This window comes from Lethenteron reissneri, unplaced genomic scaffold, assembly GCF_015708825.2.
Source record: "Lethenteron reissneri isolate LAM-NWPU_2019-01 unplaced genomic scaffold, ASM1570882v1 scaffold_1639, whole genome shotgun sequence".
In the NCBI taxonomy this organism is placed as follows: Eukaryota; Metazoa; Chordata; class Hyperoartia; order Petromyzontiformes; family Petromyzontidae; genus Lethenteron; species Lethenteron reissneri.
Genome location: NW_026891376.1, coordinates 4,212,846 through 4,235,881, shown reverse-complemented (window position 1 = coordinate 4,235,881; position 23,036 = coordinate 4,212,846). Strand labels below are relative to the sequence as shown.

General features: G+C 52.6%; 1 protein-coding gene across 2 annotated transcripts; it reads left to right on the top strand.

The window, feature by feature from the left end:
- The first annotated feature begins 523 nt into the window (after positions 1 to 523).
- On the top strand, positions 524 to 19,058 carry LOC133363013 (sulfotransferase 2B1-like). 2 transcript variants are annotated; one of them, XM_061582020.1, is made up of 7 exons: positions 524 to 587; positions 1,885 to 2,039; positions 6,305 to 6,516; positions 7,192 to 7,318; positions 10,883 to 10,983; positions 11,506 to 11,686; positions 17,407 to 19,058. In XM_061582020.1, exons 2-7 carry the CDS (start codon positions 1,892 to 1,894, stop codon positions 17,526 to 17,528), a joined length of 891 nt encoding a protein of 296 aa, XP_061438004.1. In that variant the 5' UTR covers positions 524 to 587; positions 1,885 to 1,891; the 3' UTR covers positions 17,529 to 19,058. The 2 variants fall into 2 exon arrangements, with proteins under 2 accessions (XP_061438004.1, XP_061438005.1); XM_061582021.1 differs by having other exon boundaries at positions 526 to 587; positions 1,879 to 2,039.
- The last annotated feature ends 3,978 nt before the right edge of the window (positions 19,059 to 23,036 follow it).

Here is a 23,036-nt window from a genome sequence, read left to right as displayed (position 1 = left end):
GAGCGAGGAAAGGAGTTGGTGGGTGAGTGAGTAAGACGGTGAGTGAGTGAGTGAGGGGACGGGTAAGTGAATGGGATGGTGGATGGGTAAATGAGTGAGTGAGTGTGAGTGGTTGGATTAGTGAGTGAGATTGTGAGTGGCTGGGTGAGTGAGTGGGCTAGTGAGTGAGATAGTGAGTGGCTGGATGAGTGAGTGGGCTAGTGATTGAAATAGCGAGTGGCTGGGTGAGTGTTAGTGAGTGAGATTGTGAGTGGCTGGGTGAGTGAGCGAGTTGATGAGTAAGTTGGTGAGTGGGTGATTGAGTTGCACAAAGATACAAGTTCCAAGGTTTGTTGAAAGAACTGAACACAGTGGCATTGATCTCTGGGTTCGAAGGTCTTGGTCATGTCCCCAGTGCACCTGAGGCAGACCGCGTGGCGACCCCCGATCCACTTGATTTGAGTGCCGCAGGGCGGAGCCCACTGCCACGGACTTCTTATATATGACAGGGACACACAACGCACAGCAGCGTCCTTAGCCCGAGGAGAGTCGAGGTTAGACTCTGGTCCCAGTGTTGAAGTCACCCAGAGAGAGAGAGAGGAAGAGAGGTGAGCACACGGGATTGTGAAATCCATGGACATTCATAGACCCATGCAGATACCGTAGACTTACACAGATAGCACAAGACTATAGGTCTCTTTGTGATAAGTCTATGGATCTCGGTGGTGTGATGAGTCTATGGGTCTCTGCTGCATGTTTGTGTGTGTGTGTACGTGCGCCGGTTAGAAACATTTAGGCTGGCCTGCCTACGATCCATCCTGGGTTTAACCTACAGGCTGGATTGTGTGAGGAGCTCACAAATCCTTGAAAGATCTGGACAAAGTCCCATCGGTGAGCTCCTCCGGCAGGCAAGAGTGCGTTGGCTGGGTTATGTAGCCCGCATGCCCAGCCACCGCATGCCTAAACAGCTTTTGTTCAGCCGGATCGAGGGGGCTAAACGGGCGCGGCACGGGCTAGAGAAGAGATGGAGTGATGTGGTACAGGAGGACGTGGAGCTGAGTGGACTTGCCGATGACCGGTACCAGCGGTGTCAAGATCGGCCTCTGTGGAGGAGGCTCGTGAAGGACGCTACTGAGCAGTTGGAGGCAGTCGCCCTCCAGCAACAACGGAGGGTGGAGGAGCGACGCTCACAACAACGAGCGGAGCGCCGGGTGGCTAAAGCACAGCAAGTTGGTACAGTAGGGGGCACAGGTGGTGCATCAGCCAGTCATCTCGGTCATCTCGGTCAGTCGACCCGTGGCACCTGCTGGGTCTGCCCCGTGACCTCCTGCCAGCGGGCGTTCGACACTTCACGTGGCCTCAAGGTGCACATGGCCTGGCACAAGCGTCGTGGTGACGTCACCGCCACTTAGTGGCGAATGGCGGTTGTTGTTGTTGTACGTGCGTGTGCGTGTGTGTGTGTTCGTGCGCGTGTGTGTGTGTGTTCGTGCGTGTGTGTGTGTTCGTGCGTGTGTGTGTGTTCGTGTGTGTGTGTGTTCGTGCGTGTGTGTGTGTTCGTGCGTGTGTGTGTGTGTGTTCGTGCGTGTGTGTGTGTTCGTGCGTGGTGTGTGTGTTCGTGTGTGTGTGTGTTCGTGCGTGTGTGTGTGTTCGTGTGTGTGTGTGTTCGTGTGTGTGTATGTTCGTGCGTGTGTGTGTGTGTGTGTTCGTGCGTGTGTGTGTGTTCGTGCGTGTGTGTGTGTTCGTGTGTGTGTGTGTTCGTGCGTGTGTGTGTGTTCGTGCGTGTGTGTGTGTTCGTGCGTGTGTGTGTGTTCGTGTGTGTGTGTGTGTTCGTGCGTGTGTGTGTTCGTGCGTGTGTGTGTGTGTGTTCGTGCGTGTGTGTACACAATGATCCCTTTGGAGTTCAAGGGGGGCCATGTCGACCGACCTTCCGGACTCGGGGATGTTCGAGGTGGGGGGCATGCAGTTCCTCTCTCCGCTCTGCACCCCGGAGTCCGTGCGGCGGGTTCGCTCGCTGCCCGTGCGGGATGACGACGTCTTCATCGCCACCTACGCCAAGTCCGGTGAGAGGCTTCCTCGACGCCCCGAGCCCTGGGTCTGGGTGTCTCTCTCTCTCTCTCAGGGGGTTCACGATGGCCGTGTAGGAGACACTGAGAGCCTGGGTTCGAGCCCTGGGTCTGGGTGTCTCTCTCTCAGGGGGTTCACGATGGCCGTGTAGGAGACACTGAGAGCCTGGGTTCGAGCCCTGGGTCTGGGTGTCTCTCTCTCTAACTCTCTACCGATCTGCTCTCTCTCTCTCTCGTCTTGCTCCCCTGTCTTTCGGCTTGACCCCGTGGCCGTCACACCGCTGCCCCAAGGCACCACGTGGATGCTGCCACGTGGTGCCAGTGTTCAGGGGCCTGCTCAAGGCACGGCTCCGGCTGGAGCACGCCGCGTAGCCACTCACACGCCGGTGACGCGCCGCGTCTTCTTCCAACGCTGGGTGGCCGGAAAATCTCCTCTCAGTACCGGCGTGAAGGGCACCCTCCTCCTCACGCGCTCGCTCGTGGGCGTGGCGTGCGTGACGAACACCACCACGTGACGTGCTGTAGCACGTGGCTTCTCCTTTTATTGTGTTTGGTTGTTACTGGCGACTTTGTGTTTCATATCGAAATCGGCTCCAGTGCTGTTGCTGCTGGCAGCAATGAAGTAGCTTAAAAGTCTCTCTCTACCCCTCCCTCTCTCTCCATCATCACAACAGGGTGTGTCACTATGGCACTCCGTGTACACCTTTACCTGCTAGTGAGGGCCTCGTCGTTCATCAGCATCCTCGCCTCGCCTGAGAGAGTTGTTGTGCTTCCCGGTGCCCTCTTTGGCTCTCCGGTTCCCATCGAGTGCCCCTGACGTCTCCTCCCGCTCTGTGAGTGTCACTGACCACGCAGGGTCGTGCCGTCTAACGTCTCTGTACCCCTGTTGAGTCTAAACACAGTCGCTACTCGGCAGGCCTGCTGGCTTGCTCATGGGCCAGAGGTCGCAAACGGGTTTTGATTCCTTACCCGTACCCGGCCGCACCAGGGTCGCAAACGGGTACCCGTACCCGGCCGTACCCTTTCTCCCCTCTGTCACAGACTTCCTATTTTGGGCTTTATTAAAAATATATAAATCGCTCTTTCCTCTCGCCACTCTCCTCTCTGCTCTTTCTCATCATCCTTTCATTTCATTCCTGCGGGTTTACTACCCCTACGGCACTCACCACGCCGCATGTTTCTCGTGATCACAGCTCCCCCCCCCTCTCTCCTGACGCCACCCCCGTGTCTCCCTCTCATCCACTTTCTTTTCCACCCGCCTCTTCTGCTCTTTTATTCTTTCATCCGTGCAGCTGAAAGTATATATTCATATATTTAGGTAATTTATATATTTATGTAAATAATGTTTTTGTTTAACATGGCACCCCACGCTACGATGGAGGCTCTTCAAAATAAAATATTAAAAAATACTTTAAAAAAAAACACGCTTTAATGAAATGTACTGTCCGAGCTGCCCCTCCCCCTGCCCCCTTCCCCCATGGCCCCTCCCCTCCTTCCACGTCCCCCGCCTCTGGGCGTGGCTCCCCGCAGCTTGCCGTGACGTCAGGGACCACGTGGTGATTTACAGGCAACGTGAGTTGAGCGTGGACAATTATAGCCGTATAAAAGATCGTTTAAAAATAAATATTTTAAAATTTTAATGATAGAAAATAGTATTGTCATCAGTATGACACAGCTATACCAAGTTGGCAGTCGATAGCACATTGGGAAGTTGGTCAAAATTGAGTTACAAGATTTGAGGATATGCAACAGACGGAGTGAGTTAAATAAACGCGTGTAAAATGGAATGATCTGCTTCCTACCACCAGAGGTCCCTACGGACGACGTGATCACCTCCGCTGGACAGGGTGTGGGGGAAACCAACGTCATCGCCGCGACTTGCACGAACCGCGGCTATACACTCCTCCTCAGCAACGAGGAGATGGTGGCGTGCATCATCGCCACGGGGCTCACCCTCAAGGGGGAGATATTTGTGCAATGCACACCTCTCTCGTCCCCCCGCGCAAAAAGTAGTCATTTCCAACTCCCCACCTTCCTCAAAAGTGGCGACCGACAACGAGACCTTGAGCCGTTCGGCAAAGTTGTGTCCCGCATCATTACGCTGCCCTTGCACACACGGGACCCAGAAATGGCGCACGTCTTGACGTTTAAGCGACAAACATTTATGATTCTGAACGCAAACAACACGGAACTGAACGTGAACTTTAAGTACACGACAGACAGCAAACTGCACAGGCAAACCAAAAGTAAAATCGCGCAGCCTGTACCACACGTCACACTGCAGAAGCATCATCAGCAACAACAGCAGCAGCCACCACAACTGCCTCGGCAGCAGCGGCAGAAGCAGCAGCTGCAGCAGCAGCAGTGCCAGCAGCAGCAGCAGTAGCAACAAAAGCAGCAGCAGCAGCCGCCACCACAGCACCAGCGCCAGCTCTTATCGCAGGAGGCCGCTGACTCGGCGGCCGATCGCACAAAACCGCCCAGCGACGACGAGGATGACGATGGCTTCGCCCTCGTCTCCTCACACAAGCGCAGGGTGAAGCCGGGCGGAGGAGGAGGAGGCCGCGCTGCCCCTAACCGCCGAGCACGAGGCCCACCCTCACAAAGCGAGCAATGCCCCCTGGCGGGCGCTGACCTCGACGGCGCAGGGGGAGGAGAAACCGAACACGTGGTGGATGGCGGCCCGCGTGATGGCGGTGCGGTGGGTAAAGCGCCGCCACCACCCCCACCGCCACCGCCACACGCCGCCGCAGCGGCCTCAGGGCAAGAGGAACCACCGGCGCCACGCAGCAGGAGAGCGACGAAGGCCGGCTCACCTCACCCGAAGGGAGAGCCACAGAACCTCAGTCACCAGAGGGCAGCCACCCTGTTCCCGGTCGTCAGGCTCTCGGCCCATGCAGACGACACATGCGTCGTGCTCAACGGCGTGCATGACGTCTCCGCGCTCTGCCAGGTGGTTGCAGTGTTTGAGAAGGCCTCCTCCGCCAGGGTCTGTTCTCCACCCAGGAGGAGTCAGCTGGCAGGCCGACCGAGTCAAATGCCTCGGGGTCTACCTGTAGAAACCACACGTCGCTCTGAACAACTGGACCAGGCTGGCCGACATAATTGAAGCTGAATTACTGGCATGGGCACGCCTCGCTGCGCAGATATCCTGTAGGGGCTCGTCACGAAAAACCTGACGGCATTCTTGCTGTGGCACAGGACCAAGGCCCTCCAACTTGCTGCCTGGCTACTCACCCGAGTGAACCGCTCACTCGCACACTTTGTCTGGCATGGGAAGCACCGGCTCAGGCCGGAGGTTCTCTGCCTGCCGGTGGGTGACGGTGGCTAAGGTCCAGTGGACGTCGCCACGAGGGTCATAAGCTTCAGGCTCATGGCCGTGGGGTGGCCACTGTGTGACCGGGAGGAGCTACCCTGGACGTCGCCGGCCCTCACCCTGCTGAGAAACACAGGGGGTGCCTGAGGTATGGCAAGGAGCTCTTCCTGTTGGACCTAAGCCTGGTCGACTACACGAGGCTGCCAGCTTATCACCAGAGCCTTTTGGACGCGTGGCGGAGCTTCGAGTGGAGCAGAACGCGTGAGCGCTACGAGCTCGCACATTACCTCAACGAGCCCTTGTTCTCCAACGGCCTCTTCCAGGGGATTAGAGGAGAGAGGACCCTGCCTCTACGCCTCACATCGGCAGGGCTGCGGACAGTCTTCCACCTCGTGCAGGCCCACCAGCCCAAGTGGAAGACCGCAGCTGAGATCGCCAGCACAGCTAGGGGACTCCGCTCCACGCTCGCCGGGGAGAAGCTGCTGCGGGACGTCGCTCCACGCCATGAAGGAGCTGCGCCTGAAGCTGGAGGCGCCGGGGATCGATGGCGGCCCTCCACCCCCCCTCTTCTCTTCTTTCCCGGAGTTGTGCTGCTGCTGATGCTGCTGCTGCTGCAGCCCCCCGGCCACAGCAACAACGAGAAGCCACTGAAGCTCCGAGGCTGCAGGAACGTGCCCCTGAAGAGTGCCCCGAACACAGCCAGCGCTCTACACGTGCTGCGTCAAGGCGCTCTACACGTGCTGCGTCAAGGCGCTCTACACGTGGCTGTGTCAAGGCACTGCATTCCCGGGACCTTTACGACCTACCGGACACTAAATGGAGAGACCATTTCTCTCCAATATTGTCTCTCTACCTCTCTCTCTCTCTCCACCTCTCTCTCGACCACTCTACCTGTCTCTCTCTAACTCTCTCTCTCTCTCTCCACCTCTCTCCCTGACCCCCACAGGCACCACGTGGATGCAGGAGATTGCGAGCCTGCTCCTGAGCGACGGGGACTTGGAGGCGGTGGCGACGTCGTGCACCTGGCAGAGGGCCCCCTACCTGGAGGGCGCCTTCAGGCAACATCAGCTCGAGCTGCAGCCCTCGCCCCGGCTCATGACCACGCACCTGCAGATCCACCTGGCGCCGCAGCAGCTCACAGAGGGCGGCAAGGGCAAGGTGAGGCCGGGGCTCGTGGTGGCCGCGTCTCTGTCTGTCGCTCTGTGTCTCTGTCTCTATCTCTCTGTCTCTCTGTGTGTGTCTCTGTCTCTCTGTGTGTGTCTCTGTCTCTCTCTGTCTCTCTCTCTCTTTCCCTGTCTCTCTCTGTCTCTCTGTGTGTCTCTGTGTGTCTCTGTGTGTCTGTGTCTCTGTGTGTGTCTCTCTGTCTCTCGCTCTGTCTCTCTGTGTCTCTGTCTGTCTCTGTGTCTCTCTCTGCCTCTCGGTGTCACTCTGTGTGTGTCTTTCTGTCTCTCTCTCTGTTTCTCTGTGTCTCTCTCTATCTGTCTCTCTGTGTGTGTCTCTCTGTCTCTGTCTCTCTGTCTCTGTCTCTCTGTCTCTATCTCTCTCTGTCCGTCTCTCTGACTCTCTCACAGTGGGCCTCACAGTGGCCCTGTCCTGATGAGAATGATAGAACATTGATTCCGCTGTTGCTGATGATGATTGTGCTGTTGCTGATGATTCTACTGATGATGATTCGGCTGATGATGATGATGATGATTGTGCTGATGATGATTGTGCTGATTCGGCTGATGATGATTCTGCTGTTGAGTATGCTGCTGCTGATGATTATTCTGCTGATGACGATGATGACGACGACGATCGTGACCACGATTCTCCGATGTGTGCACCGGCCAGGTCATTTACTTGGCGAGGCATCCCAAGGACACACTGGTGTCCTTGTACGAGTTCTCCAAGATCTCCTGCCACATTCCGGACCCTGGCGATTTCAAAACATACATTGAGATATACCTCGAAGATCAAGGTTGGTCTCCAATCATCATCGTCGGCAGCAGCAGCATCATTATCACCACCACGACCACCACAAGTGTGACGTAATGACTGCAGAGACACCAACTTTAGACGGCTTCTTATTTATTTCTCGTCGGCAAACAGCTACAACTCTAATGACAGTCACAGGTTACTCAGCGCTCATCGACGATATAGCTGGTTCACTATATATCGACCACGGCGATGTCTAACTAGATACAGTAGAACCTCGGAGATCGAACGCACCAGAACTAGAACAAATCGGTGTTCGAACGATATTTCAGATCATTTTTTGCCCCGGAAAACAAAAGATATTCGGAGTTCGAACGGGCGAATCGCGACTTGAAAGAACCTCTTCTTGGTTCTTTCGGTAAAGTCACGTAGAAGGGAAATAATAAAATAATAAAAATTAAACATAATAAAATAATTCTCACGACGTTTCGGCCACAACGCAAGCAGCCGTCCTCAGGTGAAGAACAGGTCTGTCGGAAAGACAGCGTCTGAATGACTCTGACTTTACCGAAAGAACCAAGAAGATGAATCCCTGCAGTCACGAAAGCTTTAAATCGAAATTGAAAGAAGCTGTACGGCTGAGAGCCGCATGGCCAGCGTCACCAGCGGTGCAGGACGCCTGCCCAGACGAAGGTTTTACCTCATCCTCCTCCTCACCACCCTCTACTCAAGCCATCAACTCTCCTTACTACAGGTAAAGTGAAGTTCAATGTTCGTGTATTTCATTTATTCCATGTATTTATTCATTTATTCCATTTATTTAGTGTGTTTCTTGTTTTTTTGTATGAGTTTATGCATGTAATTACTGTAAACTTCGCGTAAAAATGCTTTATAATGAGAGATTTCTTGTGTCTGGAACCAATTAATGTAATTGACATTAATTGATTTGGTGTTCGAACAAATCGGTGTTCGAATGGCTTCTAGAACGAATTAAGTTCGATCTCCGAGGTAGCACTAGAGCTGGCTGACTACGCAGCCACCACCACGTGTCTCTCTACAGAGTTTTATAGATTTGAAGCTTTCGTGACTGCAAGGATTCATATTCTTAGGGTTTGTTTCGGTAAAGTCACGTAGGTAAAATTTGTATAAAAGTAAAATAAAATTAAAACCACGACGTTTCGGAGGCAACACAAGCTTCCGTCTTCAGGTGGTATTGCCACAGCACGACAGCTGTATCAAGTGAGAGACATTCCAAGAACACAGTCTTTGTATATGTACTGGTTGAGGGTGGGGGGAGCCAAGGCAGGCCCTGAACCTGTCTACACAGCCACCACCACGTGTCTCTCTAGAGCTGCTGTCTACACAGCGTCGACAGCGACCCCTATTCCTACGGCGCCCAGAACCCCGGTTCTACTCGGCCTCATATCCCCGCCCCTGGCCCCGCCCCTCTTGTCCAACTGCCAGGATCGATCCCCTCTCTGCTTGCCCCTGGCCTAGTTAGCCCCCCCTGGTGGTCACTCGCCGCCATTCTCTGTTCTGTCGATTGTGACTTTCTCCCACCCGTCATTAGCCCTCACGGCCGCCAGGGGGCGGACTGACTCTACACAAGTATCGTGAGCACTCAACAACCCCACACGGAACAGGGAGAGAGAGAGATCACACAAACTTCACTCACTCTGTAGGACAGGGGGAGATCATACAAACTCCACTCACCCTGTAGAACAGGGGGAGATCATACAAACTCCACTCACTCTGTAGGACAGGAGGAGATCATACAAACTCCACTCACTCTGTAGGACAGGGGGAGATCATACAAACTCCACTCACTCTGTAGGACAGGAGGAGATCATACAAACTACACTCACTCTGTAGGACAGGGGGAGATCATACAAACTCCACTCACTCTGTAGGACAGGGAGAGATCATACAAACTCCACTCTGTAGGACAGGGGGAGATCATACAAACTCTACTCACTCTGTAGGACAGGGGGAGATCATACAAACTCCACTCTGTAGGACAGGGGGAGATCATACAAACTTTACTCTGTAGGACAGGGGGAGATCATACAAACTCCACTCACCCTGTAGAACAGGGGGAGATCATACAAACTCCACTCACTCTGTAGGACAGGAGGAGATCATACAAACTCCACTCACTCTGTAGGACAGGGGGAGATCATACAAACTCCACTCACTCTGTAGGACAGGGGGAGATCATACAAACTCCACTCACTCTGTAGGACAGGAGGAGATCATACAAACTACACTCACTCTGTAGGACAGGGGGAGATCATACAAACTCCACTCACTCTGTAGGACAGGGAGAGATCATACAAACTCCACTCTGTAGGACAGGGGGAGATCATACAAACTCTACTCACTCTGTAGGACAGGGGGAGATCATACAAACTCTACTCTGTAGGACAGGGGGAGATCATACAAACTCTACTCTGTAGGACAGGGGGAGATCATACAAACTCCACTCACCCTGTAGAACAGGGGGAGATCATACAAACTCCACTCACTCTGTAGAACAGGAGGAGATCATACAAACTCCACTCACTCTGTAGGACAGGGGGAGATCATACAAACTCCACTCACCCTGTAGAACAGGGGGAGATCATACAAACTCCACTCACTCTGTAGGACAGGAGGAGATCATACAAACTACACTCACTCTGTAGGACAGGGGGAGATCATACAAACTCCACTCACTCTGTAGGACAGGGGGAGATCATACAAACTCCACTCACTCTGTAGGACAGGAGGAGATCATACAAACTACACTCACTCTGTAGGACAGGGGGAGATCATACAAACTCCACTCACTCTGTAGGACAGGGAGAGATCATACAAACTCCACTCTGTAGGACAGGGGGAGATCATACAAACTCTACTCACTCTGTAGGACAGGGGGAGATCATACAAACTCCACTCTGTAGGACAGGGGGAGATCATACAAACTCTACTCTGTAGGACAGGGGGAGATCATACAAACTCCACTCACTCTGTAGAACAGGAGGAGATCATACAAACTCCACTCACTCTGTAGGACAGGGGGAGATCATACAAACTCCACTCACTCTGTAGGACAGGGGGAGATCATACAAACTCCACTCACTCTGTAGAACAGGAGGAGATCATACAAACTCCACTCACTCTGTAGGATAGGGGGAGATCATACAAACTACACTCACTCTGTAGGACAGGGGGAGATCATACAAACTCCACTCACTCACTCAACCACGCTAACTCACACTTACCTACATGATGTAGTGGCGAGTGTTGTTAGCGAGTAGCAGTGCCTATGAAGGCCGTCACTGTGGGGTGGGTGGCCAGCATCAGGCCCGGCCGCCTTTGTCTCTCTATTGGCCATGTTTACACACTGCACCAGATAATGGAGGTGATAGTGGTGATGATGGTGGTGGTGGTGATGATGATGGTGGTAGTGGTGGTGGTGGTGTTGGTGATGGTCATGATGATTTTGGTGGTATTGGTGGTGGTCATAGTGGTAGTGTTGGCAATGATGTTGCCCCTACAGCATGTTAGAATGTTGGGAGATCTTTATATTGTGTGCCTCGTTGTTGTTGTCCTTCCGCTATGGCAGCGAAAGTCAACGCTGAGACGTGGTTCAAGCACGTGCGTGAATGGTACGAGATGAGACACAAGGCCAACATTCTTTTCATGACTTTCGAAGAGATGATCAAGGTAATCAGCAGCATCATCAGCAGTAGCAGCAGCATCAACATCAGCATAATCATCATCAGTAGCAGCAGTAGAGTTATCATCAGCATCATTGGCACCATCATCAGCAACAGTAGCAGCGGCGGCATCATCATTAGCAGCACCATCATCATCATCATCAGCGGCATCAGCATTAGCAGCAGCATCATCAGCAGCATTATTAGTAGCAGCATCATAAGCAGCATCATTCATCAGTATCAGCAGCATTACACTGGTCATGATGATGGATGTGGTGGTGGTGGAGGTGGTGATGATGTTCAATGTGGTGATGATGATGATGGAGGTGGTGATGGAGGTGGTGATGGAGGTGGTGATGATGATGATGGAGGTGGTGATAGAGGTGGTGGTGACAATGGGAGGCGCAGTAGAGATATCAGTGGTCATGGAGATGAATGCCGATGTAGTCGTGGAACACTTGACCCCTCGTCAGTCCACCTCGACCCCCTCGACCCCCTGACCCCCTGACCCCTCGGGTCTCTGCTGCAGGACCTGCGAGGCAGCGTGCTGCGCGTGTCGCGCTTCCTCGACCGGCCGCAGGACGACTCCACGATTGACTCCATCGTCCACCACTGCTCCTTCGCCTCCATGAGGGTCAACAAGATGACCAACTACGAGGCGATGCCCGCGGGGTTGGTGGACTTGAGCAAGGGGCCCTTCATGAGGAAAGGTGATGGTGGTGGTGGTGATGGTGGTGATGATGCAGCTCGTAGTCTGAGTAGTCTACAGGTCTCTGTGTGAGTTTATGGATCTCTGTGTGAGTCTATGGGGCTCTGCGTGAGTAGTTCATGGATCTCTGCGTGAGTAGTCTACGGGTCTCTGTGTCACTAGTCTATGGGTCTCTGTATGAGTCTACGGGTCTCTGTATGAGTTTATGGATATCTGTGTGAGTAGTCTATGGGTCTCTTTGTGAGGCTCGTGAAGAACGCTGCTACTGGGAATTTGGAACCATTCACCCTCCAGCAAGAACAGAGGGCAGAGGAGCGACGCTCACAACCACGAGCGGAGCGCCAGTCGGCTAACATGCAGCAAGTTGGCACAGTAGAGGGTACAGCTGGAGATGCATCCACCAGTCAACTCAGCCAACCCATGGCACCTGCGTCTGAGCCCGAGTCCTCCTGTCAGCGAGCCTTCGGCACTTCACATGGCCTCAAGGTGCACATAGCCTGGCACAGGCGCCGTGGTAACGTCACTGTCACTTAGTGGCGAATGGCGGTTGTTGTTGTCTGTCTTACCATCAGGGCTCCTCCAGAAACAACAATAAACCACTATGGTTGGCTACGTGGAATGTTCGAACGTTCACTGCGGAGGAGAGGCTGCAACTCTTCTGTCGGGAGCTGGACCGGTACCGCCTGGATCTCTGTGGTATTCAGGAGGTCCGGTGGACCGGTTCTGGCTCCTGCCACTATGAGGGGTGGACAGTCCTCTACTCGGGGCAGGAGACTGCCAAACAACAGGGAGTGGCTCTTCTTCTGAACAAACGAATGAAGGGAGTGTTGGAGCGTGGCGGTGAGGTGTGGAAAGCTGTAAGCCCCAGGCTACTTTGGGCTCGCCTTCCCATCCACCAGAGGCGAGGAGTGGTGGTTGTGGTTACATATGCCCCACCGAAGACGAACATCCGTGGAGGGATGCAGGCAAGGCCAATGAGTCAAATGCCTTCTATGACCTCCTGTCACAGGTGCTGGCTAAAGTGGCCCCTCGGGATAGAGTCATCTTGTTCGGTGACTTCAATGCCCGAGTTGGTCATGATGCTGGCACCTGGTCTGGAGTGATTGGAAGGCATGGGCCAGATCAGCTCAATAACAATGGCCGGAAGTTGCTAGATTTTTATGCAGCCCATGGGCTTGTAATTACCAACACGCTGTTCCAGCATCGGCGCATCCACACAACATCATGGATGCATGCCGAGTCCAAGCAAGAACATCTGCTGGACTACATAGTGACGGACCAGCGCCTGATGCAGGCCCATGTCCTTGACACCAGGACCTACCGTGGAGCTGATCTGTCCACTGACCATCGACTAGTCATCTGTAAGATGCGCCTGCCATTCTTCCACTCCGGTGGTGGGTGTACACCCAGGACCCCATTCAAACCCACGGTGGCCTGGTCTCAGCTAGCTGATGAAAGTTGCAAGCGAGAATTTCATCATCGCTTGCAGCTGGGGTTGGCATCGTCCCCAACTCCTCCTGATATCGAGGATAAATGGGCGAGGTTTAGGACTGTGACTCAGGCAGCTGCAATGGCTGCTTTGGGTACGCGGTCCAGACCTCCCCAGAGACCCTGGCTGACAGAGGAGGTGTTCAGGCTGGCTGTGAAAAAGCGACCGGCCCACTACAACATCCCACGTCAGAGAATGAGGAGGTTTACCGCAGCCTTCGCTCGGAGGTTCGGAGAGCCGTGAGGCGCTGCAAGGTGGTCGCGGGTTGCTGATGAAATGGAGTCTGCCTCAGTGGCCGCGATCACAAATCGCTCTTTAACTCCATCAAAGAAGTAACCTGCAACGCCATGTGTGTGCGTCTGTGTGTGTCTGTGTGTGTATCTGTGTGTGTCTGTGTGTGTATCTGTGTGTGTCTGTGTGTGTATCTGTGTGTGTCTGTGTGTGTATCTGTGTGTGTCTGTGTGTGTTGTTGTGTATGTGTGTGTGTCTGTGTGTGTCTGTGTGTGTTGTTGTGTATGTGTGTGTGTCTGTGTGTGTCTGTGTGTGTTGTTGTGTATGTGTGTGTGTCTGTGTGTATCTGTGTGTGTTGTTGTGTATGTGTGTGTGTCTGTGTGTATCTGTGTGTGTCTGTGTGTGTTGTTGTGTATGTGTGTGTGTCTGTGTGTGTCTGTGTGTGTTGTTGTGTATGTGTGTGTGTGTATGTGTGTGTGTCTATGTGTGTCTGTGTGTGTATGTGTGTGTGTCTGTGTGTGTCTGTGTGTGTTGTTGTGTATGTGTGTGTGTCTGTGTGTGTCTGTGTCTGTTGTTGTGTATGTGTGTGTGTCTGTATCTGTGTGTGTCTGTGTGTGTTGTTGTGTATGTGTGTGTATCTGTGTGTGTCTGTGTGTGTGTCTGTGCATGTGTGTGTGTCTGTGTGTATCTGTGTGTGTTGTTGTGTATGTGTGTGTGTCTGTGTGTATCTGTGTGTGTTGTTGTGTATGTGTGTGTGTCTGTGTGTGCCTGTGTGTGTTGTTGTGTATGTGTGTGTGTCTGTATGTGTTGTTGTGTATGTGTGTGTGTCTGTGTGTGTCTATGTGTGTTGTTGTGTATGTGTGTGTGTCTGTGTGTGTTGTTGTGTATGTGTGTGTATCTGTGTGTGTCTGTGTGTGTGTCTGTGTATGTGTGTGTGTCTGTGTGTATCTGTGTGTGTTGTTGTGTATGTGTGTGTGTCTGTGTGTATCTGTGTGTGTTGTTGTGTATGTGTGTGTGTCTGTGTGTATCTGTGTGTGTTGTTGTGTATGTGTGTGTGTCTGTGTGTGTCTATGTGTGTTGTTGTGTATGTGTGTGTGTCTGTGTGTGTCTATGTGTGTTGTTGTGTATATGTGTGTGTCTGTATCTGTGTGTGTCTGTGTGTGTTGTTGTGTATGTGTGTGTGTCTGTGTGTGTCTGTGTGTGTTGTTGTGTATGTGTGTGTGTCTGTGTGTGTCTATGTGTGTTGTTGTGTATGTGTGTGTGTCTGTGTGTGTCTATGTGTGTTGTTGTGTCTGTGTGTGTGTCTGTGTGTGTCTATGTGTGTTGTTGTGTATGTGTGTGTATCTGTGTGTGTCTATGTGTTGTTGTGTGTGTTGTTGTGTCTGTGTGTGTCTATGTGTGTTGTTGTGTATGTGTGTGTATCTGTGTGTGTCTGTGTGTGTCTGTGTGTGTTGTTGTGTCTGTGTGTGTCTGTGTGTGTCTGTATGTGTGTGTATCTGTGTGTGTCTATGTGTGTTGTTGTGTATGTGTGTGTGTCTGTGTGTGTCTGTGTGTGTTGTTGTGTATGTGTGTGTGTCTGTGTGTATCTGTGTGTGTTGTTGTGTATGTGTGTGTGTCTGTGTGTATCTGTGTGTGTCTGTGTGTGTTGTTGTGTATGTGTGTGTGTCTGTGTGTGTCTGTGTGTGTCTGTGTGTGTTGTTGTGTATGTGTGTGTGTGTATGTGTGTGTGTCTATGTGTGTCTGTGTGTGTATGTGTGTGTGTCTGTGTGTGTCTGTGTGTGTTGTTGTGTATGTGTGTGTGTCTGTGTGTGTCTGTGTGTGTTGTTGTGTATGTGTGTGTGTCTGTATCTGTGTGTGTCTGTATGTGTTGTTGTGTATGTGTGTGTATCTGTGTGTGTCTGTGTGTGTGTCTGTGCATGTGTGTGTGTCTGTGTGTATCTGTGTGTGTTGTTGTGTATGTGTGTGTGTCTGTGTGTATCTGTGTGTGTTGTTGTGTATGTGTGTGTGTCTGTGTGTGCCTGTGTGTGTTGTTGTGTATGTGTGTGTGTCTGTGTGTGTTGTTGTGTATGTGTGTGTGTCTGTGTGTGTCTATGTGTGTTGTTGTGTATGTGTGTGTGTCTGTGTGTGTCTGTGTGTGTTGTTGTGTATGTGTGTGTATCTGTGTGTGTCTGTGTGTGTGTCTGTGTATGTGTGTGTGTCTGTGTGTATCTGTGTGTGTTGTTGTGTATGTGTGTGTGTCTGTGTGTATCTGTGTGTGTTGTTGTGTATGTGTGTGTGTCTGTGTGTATCTGTGTGTGTTGTTGTGTATGTGTGTGTGTCTGTGTGTGTCTATGTGTGTTGTTGTGTATGTGTGTGTGTCTGTGTGTGTCTATGTGTGTTGTTGTGTATGTGTGTGTGTCTGTATCTGTGTGTGTCTGTGTGTGTTGTTGTGTATGTGTGTGTGTCTGTGTGTGTCTGTGTGTGTTGTTGTGTATGTGTGTGTGTCTGTGTGTGTCTATGTGTGTTGTTGTGTATGTGTGTGTGTCTGTGTGTGTCTATGTGTGTTGTTGTGTCTGTGTGTGTGTCTGTGTGTGTCTATGTGTGTTGTTGTGTATGTGTGTGTATCTGTGTGTGTCTATGTGTTGTTGTGTGTGTTGTTGTGTCTGTGTGTGTCTATGTGTGTTGTTGTGTATGTGTGCGTATCTGTGTGTGTCTGTGTGTGTCTGTGTGTGTTGTTGTGTCTGTGTGTGTCTGTGTGTGTCTGTATGTGTGTGTATCTATGTGTGTTGTTGTGTATGTGTGTGTGTCTGTGTGTGTCTATGTGTGTTGTTGTGTATGTGTGTGTGTCTGTATGTGTCTATGTGTGTTGTTGTGTATGTGTGTGTGTCTATGTGTGTTGTTGTGTATGTGTGTGTATCTGTGTGTGTCTATGTGTTGTTGTGTGTTGTTGTGTATGTGTGTGTGTCTGTGTGTGTCTATGTGTTGTTGTATGTGTGTGTGTCTGTGTGTGTCTATGTGTGTTGTTGTGGTGTGTGTGTCTGTGTGTGTCTGTGTGTTGTTGTTGTGTATGTGTGTGTGTCTGTGTGTCTCTATGTGTTGTTTTATGTGTGTGTGTCTGTGTGTGTCTGTGTGTGTGTCTGTGTGTGTGTCTGTGTGTTGTTGTGTGTGTTGATCCTCTTTCGCACCACCGTACGTAGCCAGCAGCGTTCATCGGAGGTGTGGAGAGTGAAGGTCACGAGGTGATGGGTCGTGACCCTCACCCCACCATGCACCCCCCCCTCACCACCCTCCCCCCCCCCCCACCGTGCCCCCCCACCCCCCACCGTGCCCCCCCACCCCCCACCGTGCCCCCCCCCTCACCACCCTCCCCCACCCCCCACCGTGCCCCCCCACCCCCCACCGTGCCCCCCCACCCCCCACCGTGCCCCCCCACCCCCCACCAGGCACCCCCCCTCACCACCCTCCCCCACCCCCCACCGTGCCCCCCCACCCCCCACCAGGCACCCCCCCTCACCACCCTCCCCCACCCCCCACCGTGCCCCCCCACCCCCCACCAGGCACCCCCCCCCTCACCACCCTCCCCCACCCCCCACCGTGCCCCCCCACCCCCCACCAGGCACCCCCCCCTCACCACCCTCCCCCACCCCCCACCGTGCCCCCCCACCCCCCACCAGGCACCCCCCCCTCACCACCCTCCCCCACCCCCCACCGTGCCCCCCCACCCCCCACCAGGCACCCCCCCCTCACCACCCTCCCCCACCCCCCACCGTGCCCCCCCACCCCCCACCAGGCACCCCCCCCTCACCACCCTCCCCCACCCCCCACCGTGCCCCCCCACCCCCCACCAGGCACCCCCCCCTCACCACCCTCCCCCACCCCCCACCGTGCCCCCCCACCCCCCACCAGGCACCCCCCCCTCACCACCCTCCCCCACCCCCCACCGTGCCCCCCCACCCCCCACCAGGCACCCCCCCCTCACCACCCTCCCCCACCCCCCACCGTGCCCCCCCACCCCCCACCAGGCACCGTGGGAGACTGGAAGAACTACTTTACTGTGGAGCAGAGCGAGAGGTTTGACGAGCTGTACGCGGAGAAGATGAGAGGCTGCGGCCTCACCTTCCCCAATGACCTCAGCGAACTCTAGCAGACGGCCCACAGACGCCGGGAGCCTGGGTTCGAGCCCTGGGCCTGGGTGTCTCTCTCTCTCTCTCTCATGATGGCCGTGTGAGGGATGGACATGAGAGTTCTGTTAGCCTTCCAATCAGTCGCACTACAGCTCCAAACCTCGTAGTGGTGATTGGACGAGAGGGATGCGTGTCGGGAATTGGCGCCTCGATGTCTACAATAACAACACCACGTGAGGCTGGGGGCTGGGGGCGAAGCCGGGGATGGTCTAATTGATGAAGGGAAATTGGTTCGGGGATAAAGGCAAAGAGCGTGGGGAGAAACGGGGGTTGGTTGGAGCCTGGGACAAGAGACGGACAGAGGAAGAGACGGAGCAGTGGACAAGAGAGTATAGTATACGGTAGCAGTGGACAGAGAGAGCTAGTATACGGTAGCAGTGGACAGAGAGTATAGTATACGGTAGCAGTGGACAAAGAGAGTAAAGTATACGGTAGCAGTGGACAGAGAGTATAGTATACGGTAGCAGTGGACAGAGAGAGATAGTGTACGGTAGCAGTGGACAAGAGAGTATAGTATATGGTAGCAGTGGACAGAGAGAGATAGTGTACGGTAGCAGTGGATACAGAGAATACAGATAGAGTAGCAGTGGACGGAGCGAGTACAGTATAGGGTAGCAGCGGAGTAACGGACCTTGGTGGAGAAGCTGCGACGGAGTGAGATGGCAGAGCGAACAAAGAGCGACCGAGCTGGAGAGAGAGAGCAGAGAGGGAGGTCCGCTGGAGGAGAGGAGCAGAGGGAGAGCGAGCGGAGCCAGCGGAGCGAGCGGACGGAAGGACATTGAGTGATGTTGATGGGGAGTTGTGCGTGGGAGAGAACGGAGCGACATGGAGTGATGTTGATGGGGAGTTGTGCGTGGGAGAGAACGGAGGCACATGGAGTGATGTTGATGGGGAGTTGTGCGCGGGAGAGAACGGAGGGACATGGAGTGATGTTGATGGGGAGTTGTGCGCGGGAGAGAACGGAGCGACATGGAGTGATGTTGATGGGGAGTTGTGCGTGGGAGAGAACGGAGAGACATGGAGTGATGTTGATGGGGAGTTGTGCGCGGGAGAGAACGGAGCGACATGGAGTGATGTTGATGGGGAGTTGTGCGCGGGAGAGAACGGAGCGACATGGAGTGATGTTGATGGGGAGTTTTGCGTGGGAGAGAACGGAGAGACATGGAGTGATGTTGATGTGGAGTTGTGCGCAGGAGAGAACGGAGCGACATGGAGTGATGTTGATGGGGAGTTGTGCGTGGGAGAGAACGGAGAGACATGGAGTGATGTTGATGGGGAGTTGTGCGCGGGAGAGAACAAAGCGAAATGGAGTGATGTTGATGGGGAGTTGTGCGCGGGAGAGAACGGAGCGACATGGAGTGATGTCGATGGGGAGTTGTGCGTGGGAGAGAACGGAGGGACATGGAGTGATGCCGACGGAGGAGATGTGAACTGTACGCGATAATAAAGAACCGAGAAAGACAAAGAAGCTGTCACGTCAGTACGAGTCCTAAACATATACCAGTAGATGATGTGATTTCTCAGATTGATGTAGCCCTCAGAGGCATAGGACACATCCATGCGGATGTAGCAAGAGCTGAAATAGCCACTATTCTCAAGAATGCTAAGAAACCCACGAGCAACATTAGCAAAAACGAACGCTCTGAACTCGCGAATTTAAAAAATATAGATGATATAGTCATCCTCTCGGCCGACAAGGGCAATGCTACGGTCATCATGGATAAAGACTCATACAACAACAAAATCCAGGACCTACTCAATGATGGGAGTTACTCCAAAATTAAAAGTGACCCCACTAACAGCCTAACGACAAATCCAACAAGATCATCACGAGTTCGACTTCCCTAATCGAACCAAGAAAACGTCGCTCCCTAAAACCCTCGGCTGCAAGACCTCCCAGACTCTATGGTCTTCCCAAGATCCATAAAGAAGGCACCCTGCTACGACCCATCGTGTCAACGATCAACTCTCCTACCTACAAACTAGCCCGGTTTCTATCAGATACTCTGCTCCCCTTCACTGGCAAGACCTTTTCGGCAGTACTCAGCTCAACCCAATTGGTCTCCATGGTCAAGGACATGGTACTGTCTCCTGACGATATCCTCGTCAGCTTTGATGTGGTATCTCTGTTTACCAAGGTCCCAGTACCTGACACCCTAACAATAATTGAAGACTTGGTCCAACATGGACTGAACTCGGATGTACCTGCGCTGGTTAGGCATTGCCTCACCAACACCTATTTTACCTGGAATGGCACCTTCTACAAACAGAATGAGGGTACCCCTATGGGCTCCCCCTTGTCACCAGTGATAGCCAACATGTTTATGGAAAAGTTTGAATCAGACGCCATCCAGACATCCACCCTGCGTCCTTCCCTGTGTAAGAGGTGTAATGCGGGCGTAAATGGGCAGGTCGGATGTGACGATCCGAGAGGGAGGAGTCAGGGTCACGTGGGGGAGAAGTTATAGCGGGGAGACAGGAAGACATCGGGGGGAGTCGGGGGAGTGAAGAGTGGAGACCACGTTGGGTGGTCGCCGTGCCTCAGCCTGATGGCTGAGGGGCTCATGACGGCGCCAGCCAGCGGGGTGAGGAGAGAGTTGGGGATAGAGACAGGGTGAGGCCACGCAGGGCGGAGAGTGGGTGAGGCCATGCAGGGCGGAGAGTGGAGAGTGGCGAGATCGCCACACGGTAAGACTCGGCACCGTCGGCCAGCGGTGACCGAGCACGGAGGAACGGGGAGCAGCGGTGGAGCTGCAGTGAGAGCAGCCGGAGGTCTGCACCGGAGAAAGGCTACGGGAGCGAAGGCAGCTGTCGAGCTGCCAAGCGGGGAGGCTCTGAGCGAGGGCCGTGTGGGACAAGTTATAAAGAACCCAAATAAAGGACAACGGAGACAGACACAGTGAACGAATCCTTTATTACAGAGGTATGTGGATGACACTTTCGTCATTTGGGCACATGGCCTCCCAGCATTGAACCATTTCCTGGACCACATCAATTCCAGACACCCATTCATTAGATTCACCATGGAAGTGGAGAAAGATGGCAAACTACCATTCTTGGATGTTATGTTTGAGAGGAGACCTGATGGATCCTTGGGACATACTGTCTACAGGAAAGCCACCCACACAGATTCCTACTTGAAATCGGATTCCCACCACCACCCGGCTCAAATAATTCTCTCATCAAAACGCTATACCACAGAGCTCATGGCATCTCTGACCAACACCACCTGACCAGTGGATTGAAACATGTACATCTGGCCCTCAAGATGAACGGATACTCTGACCGTACTATACGCCAAGCTGTTTCTCCCACCATACAGAAACAACCACCTCAAACTCTGATCAAAATCATCACGTTGCCATACATAGCAGGCGTGACCAAAAAGATCTCCAAAATTCTTAACAAACATAAGATCCAGGTCCGATTCAGCACAGTACATAAAATCCGTGATCTAAAAAAACATAACTCTGATAATATATGCACTGTCCTTATCAGAGTTATGTTTTTGTTTGCATTATGACTGCAGGTATTGTGGTCTATGCAAACATGACTCCTCGTAAAAAAAGTGTCAGTTTTGTTGCCAGATAGGAGGGTAAAAAACAATTATCATATTTTTTACTGGCAAATGAGGTACCAATGGTGTAAATTCTTACCCCGAGTTCTCATACTCTGATGGTGCATTGTCTTTGAGTTGTGCGCCTTTTGGCGTCATCTGGTCCAACGCATGTGAGACTAGGCTCTAAGGAAAGCTGTCTCGGGTGTGGACCAATCAACTTCAAGGACAGTGCATACATTATCAGAGTTGTGTGTTTTGTTTGCATTATGACTGCAGGTATTGTGGTCTATGCAAACATGACTCCTGTAAAAAAAAAGGTGTCAGTTTTGTTGCCAGATAAAAGGGTAAAAAAAACAATTATCATATTTTTTACTGGCAAATGAGGTTCCAATGGTGATTATTATTGTAGTTCGGGGTTACCCAAAGTTCAGGACACTGAGTCACGAAAGCATTATTAGTATTATTCCACTCCACCTGCTACGTGTTAAATCGATTTCTGTATCAATCGGTGGGTCTGGCACTGCCGATAAGAGCCGTGAAGGGAAACCTCGACCCACAGTTCGCGTGCCTGGGCGGTCGTGACCCCGGGGCGACTTTGATTAAGATCCACCACAAAGGGAGCGGCCCGAGACGTCGAACAAAGAGGAGGTGGTCACCGCTTCATCGTCGTCGTCGTCATCGTCATCATCGTCATCATCATCATCATCATCGTCATCATCATCATCGTCATCATCATCGTCATCATCATCGTCATCATCGTCATCATCGTCATCACCATCATCATCACCATCATCATCGTCATCATCACCATCGTCGTCATCATCGTCATCATCGTCATCATCGTCATCACCATCATCACCATCATCGTCATCATCATCATCATCGTCATCATCATCATCGTCATCACCATCGTCGTCATCATCGTCATCATCGTCATCATCGCCATCACCATCATCATCACCATCATCATCGTCATCATCACCATCGTCGTCATCATCGTCATCATCGTCATCATCGTCATCACCATCATCATCACCATCGTCATCATCATCGTCATCATCATCGTCATCATCACCATCATCATCATCGTCATCATCACCATCATCATCATCGTCATCATCATCGTCATCATCATCATCACCATCATCATCATCATCGTCATCATCATCGTCGTCATCATGGGGACTGGCAAACTCGTTTCTTGAGAACTGCTTTCTGTGATTAGTTTGCTGACCTTCCCCCACTCCTCTGGTTGGCTACGTACGGTGCGAAAGAAGTTCAACATACACACACATACACAGACTCACACAGAGACCCACAGACTCACATAGAGACCCACAGACTCACACACAGACCCATAGACTCACACACACATACACAGACTCACACACAGACCCATAGACTCACACACAGACCCATAGACTCACACACAGACCCATAGACTCACACAGAGACCCATAGATTCACACAGAGACCCATAGACTCACACAGAGACCCATAGAATCACACAGAGACACACACATACACAGACTCACATAGAGTCCCTTTAGACTCACACACAGACCCACGGACTCGCACAGAGACCCACAGACTAACACATACCCACAGACTCACACAGAGACTCCCAGACTCACACAGAGACCCACAGACTCACACAAAAACCAATAGACTCACACAGAGACCCACAGACTCATACAGAGACCAAGAGACTCACACAGAGACCCATAGTCTCACACAGAGACCCACAGACTAACACAGACCCACAGACTCACACAGAGACCCACAGACTTACACAGAGACCCACAGACTAACACAGACCCACAGACTCACACAGAGACCCACAGACTCACACAGAGACCCACAGACTCACACAGAGACCCACAGACTCACACAGAGACCCACAGACACA